At 40.8% G+C, this 13,421-nt stretch overlaps 1 protein-coding gene across 2 annotated transcripts; it reads right to left on the bottom strand.

The window, feature by feature from the left end:
* Positions 1-6,038: 6,038 nt before the first annotated feature.
* Positions 6,039-10,421, bottom strand: LOC131927733 (uncharacterized). Of its 2 annotated transcripts, none has more exons than XM_059283531.1 (5): positions 10,267-10,421; positions 9,171-9,267; positions 8,776-8,952; positions 6,723-6,847; positions 6,039-6,353 (listed from the first exon to the last, which is right to left on the bottom strand). In XM_059283531.1, the coding sequence occupies exons 2-5, from the start codon at positions 9,260-9,262 to the stop codon at positions 6,274-6,276; spliced, it is 474 nt and encodes a 157-aa protein (XP_059139514.1). In that variant the 5' UTR covers positions 9,263-9,267; positions 10,267-10,421; the 3' UTR covers positions 6,039-6,273. The 2 variants fall into 2 exon arrangements, with proteins under 2 accessions (XP_059139514.1, XP_059139503.1); XM_059283520.1 differs by having other exon boundaries at positions 9,171-9,270; positions 10,327-10,413.
* Positions 10,422-13,421: the final 3,000 nt, after the last annotated feature.

The raw sequence follows: 13,421 nt of genomic DNA, 5'->3' as shown, positions 1-13,421 counted from the left end.
TTCTAAAACGCAAAATAACGGCTAAAACTCGTTTTCTAACATTGCTTTTTTATAATGCAAAAGTGTGACGTCACACCATCTGAACCCCCCTCCCCCTCATCATACACCGTCACTACATTTCGGACTCCCTTCCCCCTACGAGTGTGACGTCATTTATAGACGACCCCTTATTCAAAATATTAATTTCAATTTTCTGATTTGATTAAAGAAAGAAATATTTATTTTTATTCAATGTAAATTAGTACAGCAAAATTTTAGGTGCGACGGTGCATTGGGAACATACAGAAGAGTTGATTTATGTGAAGCGGTCGTGTTGTCAGGATTATACCCAACCTCCTCTACTGTCTACAATCGTGTGGTCAGGATTATACCCAACCACCTCTACTGTCTACAATCGTGTGGTCAGGATTATACCCAACCACCTCTACTGTCCACGATCGCGCGTCGAGACTTTTGCGATATCTGTCATGCCCCTCCCCCCCCCCTCACCGGTGCAACTATCCTTTCGACATATATTAAATCGGCTTGATAATCATTTAACTGAAAAGGAAGAAAGTCTCTCAAGCTTTTTAAAGATTAAAATATTAATTTTATGTTGAAAAGATTTGTGTTTTGTAGAGGGTCATTGTTTAAGCATAAGGCCCAACAGCAACGCTGTTTTTTTGTTTAGCCCATAAGTTTATAAAAATAACAATTTTGTTTAGAAATGGTTGGTATTTTCCAGAAATTTACAACGGTTAAAAAACAATATTTTTCTCAGAAATCGGCTTGCCCTTGACCGAGTTTCCAACAACAGAATCTAAGAGCTCCACCAACTTCCACCAACCTCCACCTACCTACCGAGTTCCACTTTATGGCCAATGTATTAATAGCTCAGGTAAACATGTTTTCGTCATCACGTGACTTGGTTCAATATTTTATTCCAACAACTCGTCTCGTTCAGCCGACCAGGAAGAGAGTGATGACATAAGTACATTCTAGATCAACTTGACATTTGCCACAAAGTCGAACCAAGTACATTCTAGAACATTTTGACCTTAGCCACTAAGTTGAACCGAATACATTTAAAAGCTGAATGTATTGAAACCAGTGGCGTCACTAGGTCGGGTGTCACCCGGTGCGGCACCTCATGGTACCTCACATACACTCACAAAACACCGAGAGGTGAGATCCACCTACGCCAGCAGTACTAAATATTTAATGGCTGTTTACTTTAGGCCTGTATAAGTCTCCAACATCTGAATCAGAACTTATAGTTATTCGACTATCATTCAAGTATTTATTTTACATGTGTGAAAGCTGACAATTCACACCAACATTGAAGAAAAATAAATATCCAAGATAATATTTTAATGTCGTTATAAAGCAGACGATAAAGACTGTTGGCACTTGTTTGATTGCAGACGCAAAAAGAAAACATATAATTTCGAACCACATTATGTAGGAAATTATCAATAACATACAGAGGTTAAACTAGGCCCAACGAAAAATAGTAAGCACGCCATAAGCGTCAAATTACACACCTCCATCCTCTTAAGTGTCATTCATTTATGGGAGTGTTCCATAAGCGTCTCCTTATAAAGAACGCCGCCTCTAGCTTCTACACGCGATGTAAGTAAAAATTCACTGAAAGTAAGGCCTTATAGGGTTTTTAAAAGTTTAAGTCTAATGTAGGCCTGACTGTCAATTACGGTTCTATAGGGCCCAAATAGGTCTGCCGTGGCATAATTGGCAGTCGAGGTGGGTTAAAATAACAGGCACTGCCGTATAAGTTTTTGCAATTTTTATGCAATTTTGTTTTTGTTATAAACAATACATATTATGATTGTGATGTCCACATAGGCACTTCCTCACCCCCCACCCCTCCCCCATACATAAATTGATGATTTCTTGTATTCTCAAGATAAATCTATGTTAGACGCCAAAGAAATTACAAGCTAATTAATTAGGCCAAACGGTTTTGGGCCTATTGAGATTTTTAAAAAAATTACGAGTTCACAATAGGTGGTAGAACGCACAACTGCTAACCTAAAAGTAAAAGTCCTGAGCTCTGATCCCATTTTCAAATCTAAGAACTTCCAACTCAGATGGGTACTGTCTCATATTTTGAAAACTAAAGGCGGCTAGGGATAGATCTAGAACTGATCAGAATATCTCCTAATTTGCAGAGAAAAACAAAATATGTGAACTCCTACCTAATATTTCATATGATCACAAGACCCGAATGGGCAACTAAGAAATGCATCTATGGAGTTTTAATCCAAAATATCTAGATCCAGATATCCTATACCTAAAAAAACCGACTATCCGAAACTCACTTCCAATAACAAACATGTAAAGCATCTTTCATACTTTTCTTAGTAGCGTAGCGTGTAAACAAAGGCGGTCAGGCATTTTTTAACACGTTTTTTAACACGTTTTTATTAACTCAGCTTCGCGTGGATGTGTTTGTTGTTAAAATTGACATCGAAAATTAGCCCACTTCTGATTGCTCTATAGATCTGAAATTTGGCATGCAGGTTACTTTCGCCTAACAATTTCAGATGCAATCATAAAAACTAGCAATTAGAGACCGTAATTAGCTTAATTTAATTACGCCCAAAGGACCATAAAATTGAGGACATGATTTCTAAAGATACCGACAAGACTGGAGGCTTGTTGACACAGTTACTTCGGCCCCAATCGATGTGAGCGCGCTGGCCGTGATCGTATAGTGGTTAGTACTTCGCGTTGTGGCCGCGACAACCCAGGTTCGAATCCTGGTCGCTCAAGATTTTTTTAGTCCGTGTATTTATAAACACTTAGTCAATTCATACTTAATCAAGTCATTAGATAAAGTAGAAAATAAACTATATAAAAAACTTTTTTAAAAAACACGTTTTTCATGTGTAGCAACGGACTAAAAAGGAGAAAATAAAATACTTAAAAAAAACTTTAAAAAAAAACACGTTTTTCTTGTAGACTAAAAAGTAGAAAATAAAATACTTAAAAAAAACTTTTTAAAAAACCACGTTTTTCTTGTGGACTAAAAAGTAGAAAATAAATTTTCATACATTTGATGACAAAAAACGTGGGTCGGGCAGATGGGTCGGGAAATTTGATGGTGAACGTACCCACGTTTTTTGTCATCAAATGTATGAAAATTTATTTTCTACTTTTTAGTCCACAAGAAAAACGTGGTTTTTTAAAAAGTTTTTTTTAAGTATTTTATTTTCTACTTTTTAGTCTACAAGAAAAACGTGTTTTTTTAAAAAGTTTTTTTTAAGTATTTTATCTTATCTTAACTCAGCTTCGCGTTTGTGGATTTGTTTGTTTGTTGTTAAAATTGACATCGAAAATTAGCCCACTTCTGATTGCTCAATAGATCTGAAATTTGGCATGTAGGCTACTTTCGCCTAACAATTTCAGATGCAATCATAAAAACTAGCAATTAGAGACCGTAATTAGCTTAATTTAATTACGCCCCAAGGACCATAAAATTGAGGACATGATTTCTAAAGATACCGACAAGACTGGAGGCCTATTGGCACAGTTACTTCGGCCCCAATCGATGTGAGCGCGCTGGCCGTGATCGTATAGTGGTTAGTACTTCGCGTTGTGGCCGCGACAACCCAGGTTCGAATCCTGGTCGCTCAAGATTTTTAGTCCGTGTATTTATAAACACTTAGTCAAGTCATACTTAATCAAGTCATTAGATATAGTAGCAAATAAACTATATAAAAAACTTTTTTAAAAACAACGTTTTTCATGTGTAGCAACGGACTAAAAAGGAGAAAATAAAATACTTAAAAAAAACTTTTTTAAAAACCACGTTTTTCTTGTGGACTAAAAAGTAGAAAATAAATTTTCATACATTTGATGACAAAAAACGTGGGTCGGGCAGATGGGTCGGGAAATTTGATGGTGAACGTACCCACGTTTTTTGTCATCAAATGTATGAAAATTTATTTTCTACTTTTTAGTCCACAAGAAAAACGTGGTTTTTTAAAAAGTTTTTTTTAAGTATTTTATTTTCTACTTTTTAGTCTACAAGAAAAACGTGTTTTTTTAAAAAGTTTTTTTTAAGTATTTTATCTTATCTTAACTCAGCTTCGCGTTTGTGGATTTGTTTGTTTGTTGTTAAAATTGACATCGAAAATTAGCCCACTTCTGATTGCTCAATAGATCTGAAATTTGGCATGTAGGCTACTTTCGCCTAACAATTTCAGATGCAATCATAAAAACTAGCAATTAGAGACCGTAATTAGCTTAATTTAATTACGCCCCAAGGACCATAAAATTGAGGACATGATTTCTAAAGATACCGACAAGACTGGAGGCCTATTGGCACAGTTACTTCGGCCCCAATCGATGTGAGCGCGCTGGCCGTGATCGTATAGTGGTTAGTACTTCGCGTTGTGGCCGCGACAACCCAGGTTCGAATCCTGGTCGCTCAAGATTTTTAGTCCGTGTATTTATAAACACTTAGTCAAGTCATACTTAATCAAGTCATTAGATATAGTAGCAAATAAACTATATAAAAAACTTTTTTAAAAACAACGTTTTTCATGTGTAGCAACGGACTAAAAAGGAGAAAATAAAATACTTAAAAAAAACTTTTTTAAAAACCACGTTTTTCTTGTGGACTAAAAAGTAGAAAATAAATTTTCATACATTTGATGACAAAAAACGTGGGTCGGGCAGATGGGTCGGGAAATTTGATGGTGAACGTACCCACGTTTTTTGTCATCAAATGTATGAAAATTTATTTTCTACTTTTTAGTCCACAAGAAAAACGTGGTTTTTAAAAAAGTTTTTTTTTAAGTATTTTATTATTGATTGCTAGGGTTAGTATATAATGCTGCTTGTCTCAATGCTTGCGAGATGAGCTATTCACAATGTAGACCCTATCTGAATGAATAACTTTAATTGCTGTGCATTTTTCAAGAGGCGTCAATCATAGGGCCTAAACTCATTTGTCAGAATTCGGCTGCTGATTGTGCTTTTTAACTAAAAAAATCAACCAATTTTATTGTCATTAGCAAAAGCTGTCGGGACTATTTATTTTACGGAGCGTCGCCTTTATGTAAACAATGTATTGGGCAGAAGGTGATGACAGGTGGTATTTATACTAAAGTGTGTACTCGTGTTTGATATTTTGAAAAAAAAAACAAATATTAAAAAATTGGTTTTTATAATAAAAAAAAAACAACGACAACCATTTCGCTTTAAAGTAAATTTTACTATGGAAAAGGAAATTTGAGGGCCCCTAAAAATCGGGAGCCCCTGACAGCAGCCCTCTCAGCCCCCCCCCCCCTTAATCCGCCACTGGGTGACACCACAAAGTGCAGCACCGGGTGACACCCGACATAGCAACGCCACTAGTGTGTGTGTGTGGGGGGGGGGTGTCTGTGTGTGTGCGTGTGTTTATGAGTATGTAAACACGATAACTTGATCACTGTTTCGGTTAGGTTAACAAAGTTTCATATATAGTATTATATCAAATATGTAGCTTTCTTTCACCTTTGAACGATTTCCGATGTCCGAAAGTGGTATTAACTTTACTTCCGGATCCTCAAAAGCCTATAGAGCTGGTAAGTAGGTCACCAACCAGCTATATGGCTCATGCAGGTATTATTGAGCCGTAGAACTGGTTGGTGACCTACTTACCAGCCCTATAAGTCGAGTATCGTTTCAGTTAGATATACAAAATTTATACCTCTACAATCATTGTGAATTATACAGTGTGCCTGGTTAATATATTTATATAATAGTTCGATGTAATTACTTCTGTTACATTTTCACTGAAAAGATTTGATTCTCAAATATTTGTACATCCAAGATGTGTGTGTGTGTGTGTGTGGTGTGTGTGTGGGGAGGTGAGTGGTTGGCTCAACAAAAAATGAAATTGTATGTGGGGTGCTAGTCTAGGATATAGTAATATAACGTTACATGAAGTAGGGGAGGGGGTGATACAATGTCATATTTTTGTGATAAAATATTTTCCCGATACTTTTAGGAATCGATTGTCTTTAAAAAAGAACACACAGTTTTTAGAAGATCTTATATACACTTTATTGAGTAAACAAAAATAGTTGATCAAAAGATTTACAACTATGCATTCAACTAGTGATATACAAAAGGTAATCTAAGAAAAGTAATCTCGCTGATTTCTTATAAAAACATCTGGGAAGACAGAGGCGCATCAGTAACAATGTCGATGATAATGTCACTGAAATTATCAGTTGCAATGACAATTTCAGTGACGTCGGTGAGAATGTGAGCTGCTGTCTCTTACGCGTAGCCGGCGTTGGCGTAGGTGGTGAAGTTGAAGAGGATGACCTCGTTGTTCCTGGGGTAGTAGGTGGAGACACCTGGTGGGAGGATTACAATACAAGGTCTTTTACTACGAGAAAAATAAGACTAAGAGAATATAGTTGACAGTTGATCAATGTTCAAGCGCGCTTTGTGTCAACTCAAATTACTTCCCAAACGATAATGAACATTTTTTAATGCTGCATTTAGAAGAAAAAAACGTCAACAAATAATAATTAAAAAAAAAACAAGGAGAAAAATGTAGTTCTTCAATCAATCTCCATGCTCGCCTGCTTTGCAAGTTCCGAGTTCACCGTCAGGTCACAAATGTCCATCCTGGCATACGCGTGTCAAATCACGATGTTCTAGAACAAAACGTTAGTAAGTTTTAATGAATCCTGAAATGTTTTAAAGGTGAATGACCTTACCACAGTTAAGAGCAGTGCCGTTGCTGCTGATTTGCCAGAATGTCTGGTTCTGTGTGGAGGCGGCGGTGCCGTTTATCTTGTCCACCATGTAGCCGAGGGCGCTGCCGAAGTAGGACGACGAGAACCTGGGGACACGGGATGGTTTAGGACAAAGTAGGACGACGAGAACCTGGGGACACGGGATGGTTTAGGACAAAGTAGGACGACGAGAACCTGGGGACACGGGATGGTTTAGGACAAAGTAGGACGACGAGAACCTATGGACACGGGATGGTTTAGGACAAAGTAGGACGACGAGAACCTGGGGACACGGGATGGTTTAGGACAAAGTAGGACGACGAGAACCTGGGGACACGGGATGGTTTAGGACAAAGTAGGACGACGAGAACCTGGGGACACGGGATGGTTTAGGACAAAGTAGGACGACGAGAACCTGGGGACACGGGATGGTTTAGGACAAAGTAGGAAGACGAGAACCTGGGGACACGGGATGGTTTAGGACAAAGTAGGACGACGAGAACCTGGGGACACGGGATGGTTTAGGACAAAGTAGGACGACGAGAACCTGGGGACACGGGATGGTTTAGGACAAAGTAGGACGACGAGAACCTGGGGACACGGGATGGTTTAGGACAAAGTAGGACGACCAGAACCTGGGGACACGGGATGGTTTAGGACAAAGTAGGACGAGGAGAACCTAGGGACACGGGATGGTTTAGGACAAGGTAGGACGACCAGAACCTGGGGACACGGGATGGTTTAGGACAAAGTAGGACGACGAGAACCTGGGGACACGGGATGGTTTAGGACAAAGTAGGACGACGAGAACCTGGGGACACGGGATGGTTTAGGACAAAGTAGGACGACGAGAACCTGGGGACACGGGATGGTTTAGGACAAAGTAGGACGACGAGAACCTGGGGACACGGGATGGTTTAGGACAAAGTAGGACGACGAGAACCTGGGGACACGGGATGGTTTAGGACAAAGTAGGACGACGAGAACCTGGGGACACGGGATGGTTTAGGACAAAGTAGGACGACGAGAACCTGGGGACACGGGATGGTTTAGGACAAAGTAGGACGAGGAGAACCTGGGGACACGGGATGGTTTAGGACAAAGTAGGACGACGAGAACCTGGGGACACGGGATGGTTTAGGACAAAGTAGGACGACGAGAACCTATGGACACGGGATGGTTTAGGACAAAGTAGGACGACGAGAACCTGGGGACACGGGATGGTTTAGGACAAAGTAGGACGACGAGAACCTGGGGACACGGGATGGTTTAGGACAAAGTAGGACGACGAGAACCTGGGGACACGGGATGGTTTAGGACAAAGTAGGACGACGAGAACCTGGGGACACGGGATGGTTTAGGACAAAGTAGGAAGACGAGAACCTAGGGACACGGGATGGTTTAGGACAAAGTAGGACGACGAGAACCTGGGGACACGGGATGGTTTAGGACAAAGTAGGACGACGAGAACCTGGGGACACGGGATGGTTTAGGACAAAGTAGGACGACGAGAACCTGGGGACACGGGATGGTTTAGGACAAAGTAGGACGAGGAGAACCTGGGGACACGGGATGGTTTAGGACAAAGTAGGACGACGAGAACCTGGGGACACGGGATGGTTTAGGACAAAGTAGGACGACGAGAACCTGGGGACACGGGATGGTTTAGGACAAAACTCGATGTAGCAACTTTTTACACCAGCATCTACGTCTAGCAATGTACGTTTTAATGGTCAACCTAATGTACGGTGTCAGTTTTAATTGTCAACTTTTTGCTTAGAATGTATCTAACGTAACGTAAACCTAGTTTGTTAACCTACACACCTGAACCTATAGTCTGAAAATCTACACACCTGAACCTGTAGTTTGTAAACCTACACACCTGAACCTATAGTTTGGCACACCTGAACCTATAGTTTGTAAACCTACACACATGAACCTGTAGTTTGTAAACCTACACTCCTGAACCTGTAAACCTACTCACCTGAACGTATCGTTTGTAAACCTACACACCTGAACCTATAAACCTACACACCTGAAACCGTAGTTTGTGTCCACCGCTTTCTCCAAAAACCCCAAGAGGTTTTGTTTGCGCAGCGTAACCACGGCAACGTAATTAAAGGTGGGCGCCTGCAGGATGTTTTTGGCCTGTAGCGTCACCCGGATGTAAGGTTTTATAGGGAAGCAGGAGGGAACACTCGTTTGACATTGGCTGGGGAAAATAATTTAGTTGACATTTTATCTAATGTGTATACAAGTTACTGAATCAATAATTTAGTTTACAATTGATACATGATTTATACAATTAGGTTAAATAATTTAGTGTATTTTTTAAATACTTTGCTAAACAGTAATATACAATTTTATGAACTTTAAATAAAAAAGAGCAAGCTTAAATCTTGATCCTAAATGTCCATCTTCTCAACCTACTTGGGTTGATTGTTGTTCGAATGACCACTGGTCATCACAGCAAGGGTCAAGAAAGCCAGAGACGTCACGAAAAAGTGAAGTTTAGCCGCCATCTTTACTGTGAAGAAAAAATAAATTTCCCGTTGGCTGTAGAAACAACCGTGAAGTCTATAGACAGTTCAGACACAGTTAAAGAGGTGGTTTCAGATTGCGCTTGTTTGAGTGGTAGAACACTATTGATAGCCCCTAATTCTCGAGGTCGGATCCAGTGTTTCTTCCAGACTTTTTTCTCCGGGGGGGGGGGGGGCACTTGAAATTTTCGGGGGGGGGGGGGTGTTCGACTTTCTTCGGGGGGCAGACACTGTTAAAAGTATATATTTTCTTTATAAATTATATAAATTCATTTCTTTCGAGGGGGGGGGGGGAGGTAAAAAAATTTCAAGGTGGGGGGTGGGGGGGGGGGCCTTAGCCCCCCCCCCCCCCCTCCGAAGAGATGCCTGGAAGAAACTCTGGTCGGATCCATGGTCAGCGCCAATGGAACTACAATGAGACTTCCCAACTTTTTATGAGAGAGTAATAATAGCGACTCTGCTTAATGATGCCTATATATCGCTGACACCAAAGAAACTCTACTTAAATCTGAGGTTTGAAGTACTCTGTACTTTATTTTTATATGTAATTAGTGCTTGCACCAGACAATCATATCTAGCGTTTGAACGCTTCCTAAACACCATTTCTTTAAGATCGTAGCTGGCGTGCAATAAAACTGGCTACAACTAGTATTCGAATATCCCACGCACTCTCACATCATTGTATCCACGTCTAAACCTATTTAGAATTTTGTTCTTCTACTTGCATATTAAACAATAAGCGTAATTTATGTTGTTGTGACAAAATACTTCCTCACAACCAGTTCAACGTTAACCATTCGATCAATTCAAACAATTAATGTTAAACAGGCCCACAAAACTCAATTTGTAATTGATTAACTTTAGTCACGACAAAATCCAAAAAAAGAACACAAACAACAGCGTCTAAAAAGTCAACAAGTGAACATTAAGAGTCAATCAAGTCAGATGTACAACAATTTGTACAACTATAACCAAGATAATCTCACCTGCAACTTGTCCTGTATGTGACAACTTGTCCTGTATGTGACAACTAATTCTGTATGTGACAACTTCTTCTGTATGTGACAACTTGTCCTGTATGTGACAACTTCTCTATGTGACAACTTCTTCTCTATGTGACACTTGTTCCGTAAAGGATCGTTTGCTACTGAACTCCCAGAGACCGACGGAGCTTTTATAGTTAGGTAATTTTGACTTTCTTAAAAAAAGTATTCAAGATCAAGGTCACCCAGGTATGAACTGCCGATGACGTCATAAATTAAGTAGAAAACCGGAGGTATGCAGGTCGTGTTGACAAGCTTGTGTCACGTGGTGTTAGGGGCGACCCGGAATGTTGGCGGTGTCAGTTTTTATCATGTTTGTATTGTAGGATACATTGGTCGCCGCCTTAAAAAAATGGAACGACAACGACAAGTATCTGGATGGGCTACAAGCCACCCGGATGTGATTAGTGGTGCGAGGTCATCCACCCACGCCCTTTGACCCCGTGCCCCGTGTATCCTGTTGACTGGTCTTGAGGTCACGTGATGATGTCACCAGTGTTTCGTTCAGACCTTTTTTTCTCCAGGGGTACTTGAAATATTTTTTAAGGGGGGGGGGGGGGGTGGGGGGTGGGCTCCTAACCCTAACCTTCCGAAGAAAGTCTACTGCTACCCCCGAACAAAATGTAATTTGTATAGAAAATATATACTTTTAACAGTGTCCACCCCCTCCCCTTCCCCCTCCTCCCGGAAACTTTAGTCCCAGTGTTTCTTCCAGACTTTTTTCTCCGGGGGGGGGGGGGGGGGGACGACGACACTTGAAATTTTCGGGGGGGGGGGGGGCGGTAAACTCTGTTTAGTCCCCCCACCCTCGTAAAAAAAAAGTTATGTATATGTGGATGTACGGTGTGATATGTGGGGGTGTGTTTGGGGAGATCAGGGGACGTCTCAATAAAATGAACTTGCGTGTGGGGTGCTGGTCTAGGATAAGTTATATAGCGTTAATTGGAGAAGGGTGTGTGATACAATAACGCTATTAATACTTAAAGTTTCGCTGTCTGTGTATCTATGTATCTGTCTGACAAGAACGCTCTAGAGAAAACACAAGCAATTTAAAAACTTTCACAGTGAAACGAAAACGAAATATGACGTCACATTTAGCATATAGTAGAAAATAATATCAAGCCGGAGAGTGCACACAGTAATATGACGTCATCGATTCTCGAGTAAACATTGAATAAAAATGCAATTTTGTCTAATCTAAGTGGTTTGCGTGAAGAGTTTCTTTCATACAATTCTTCGGATAGGGGCAAAGCCCCACCCCCGCGTAAGAACGTCTAAGCCCCCCCCCCCCTCCCCAACTCAAAAGAAATTTCTTCATCGACACTCTATAATAAAATTACCGCCTAATTAATGTGTCTAATCTAAAAAGTGGTTTTCTTGCAATTTCTTTTATGCAATTCTTCGGGTAGTGGCTAAGCGCGACACCAGTGTTTCTTTCAGACTTTTTCCTCCCCGGAGGGGGGGGGGAACTTTTTCTAATCTAAAAAGTGTTTAGCGTGCAGTTTTTTTTCCAAGCATCTCTTCCGGTAGGGGCGAAGCCCCGCGCAGATTCTTCCTTTAGTTTGTATTATCTACAAATGCGACCAGTGTTTCTTTCAGACTTTTTCCTCCCCGGAGAGGGGTGGGGGTACTTGAAATTGTCGGGGGCGGGGGTAGAATTTTCTGCGAGGGGGCGGACACTGGAAAAAGTATATAATTATATTTAGTTGAATGGGACGGTAGACATGTTTTGGAGTGTGTGTGTGGGGGGGGGGGGAGGGGGGGGGGAGGGGGGGGGGCGAAGCCCCCTCCTCCCAAGTAGAGTTGCCTGAAAGAAACTCTAAATGCGACTTTTGTCATGAATGAGATTAGGTTCATGGTTTAGGGATATGCCTATGACTATATTTTGTATAAATTAAAGTAATACTAATAGTTTCGCTGTCTGTCTATCTGTCTATGTATCTGACAAGAACGCTCTAGAGAAAACACAAGCAATTTAAAAACATGCATAGTAATACGGAAACGAAATATGACGTCACATTTAGCATATAGAAGAAAATAGTATCAAGCCGGAGAGTGCACACAGTAATATGACGTCATTGATTCTCGAGTAAACATTGAATTAAAAAGCCAATTTTGTCTAATCTAAGTGGTTTGCGTGAAGAGTTTCTTTCATACAATTCTTCGGATAGGGGCAAAGCCCCACCCCCGCGTAAGAACGTCTAAGCCCCCCCCCCCCCCTCCCCAACTCAAAAGAAATTTCTTCATCGACACTCTATAATAAAATTACCGCCTAATTAATGTGTCTAATCTAAAAAGTGGTTTTCTTGCAATTTCTTTTATGCAATTCTTCGGGTAGTGGCTAAGCGCGACACCAGTGTTTCTTTCAGACTTTTTCCTCCCCGGAGGGGGGGGGGAACTTTTTCTAATCTAAAAAGTGTTTAGCGTGCAGTTTTTTTTTCCAAGCATCTCTTCCGGTAGGGGCGAAGCCCCGCGCAGATTCTTCCTTTAGTTTGTATTATCTACAAATGCGACCAGTGTTTCTTTCAGACTTTTTCCTCCCCGGAGAGGGGTGGGGGGTACTTGAAAATTGTCGGGGGCGGGGGTAGAATTTTCTGCGAGGGGGCGGACACTGGAAAAAGTATATAATTATATTTAGTTGAATGGGACGGTAGACATGTTTTGGAGTGTGTGTGTGGGGGGGGGGGGGAGGGGGGGGGGGGAGGGGGGGGGGCGAAGCCCCCTCCTCCCAAGTAGAGTTGCCTGAAAGAAACTCTAAATGCGACTTTTGTCATGAATGAGATTAGGTTCATGGTTTAGGGATATGCCTATGACTATATTTTGTATAAATTAAAGTAATACTAATTGTTTCGCTGTCTGTCTATCTGTCTATGTATCTGAAAAGAACGCTCTAGAGAAAACACAAGCAATTTAAAAACATGCATAGTAATACGGAAACGAAATATGACGTCACATTTAGCATATAGAAGAAAATAGTATCAAGCTGGAGAGTGCACACAGTAATATGACGTCATTGATTCTCGAGTAAACATTGAATTAAAAAGCCAATTTTGTCTAATCTAAGTGGTTTGCGTGAAGAGTTTCTTTCATACAATTCT

Source organism: Physella acuta, unplaced genomic scaffold (genome assembly GCF_028476545.2).
Source record: "Physella acuta isolate Inbredline_101_S28 unplaced genomic scaffold, ASM2847654v3 ptg000089l, whole genome shotgun sequence".
NCBI lineage: Eukaryota > Metazoa > Mollusca > Gastropoda > Physidae > Physella > Physella acuta.
Note: the sequence above shows the minus strand (reverse complement) of the source record. Positions and strands in the feature narration are given on the sequence as shown.

What these genes read in the sequence shown, in the direction of transcription:
- LOC131927733 (XM_059283531.1), bottom strand. Translation starts at nt 9,262, where the DNA reads ATGGCGGCTAAACTTCACTTTTTCGTGACGTCTCTGGCTTTCTTGACC. An exon ending in TCGAACAACAATCAACCCAA is followed by an intron (nt 8,953 to 9,170) that starts GTAGGTTGAGAA and finishes TATTTTCCCCAG; the next exon opens with CCAATGTCAAACGAGTGTTC. An exon ending in CGGCACTGCTCTTAACTGTG is followed by an intron (nt 6,354 to 6,722) that starts GTAAGGTCATTC and finishes TCCTCCCACCAG; the next exon opens with GTGTCTCCACCTACTACCCC.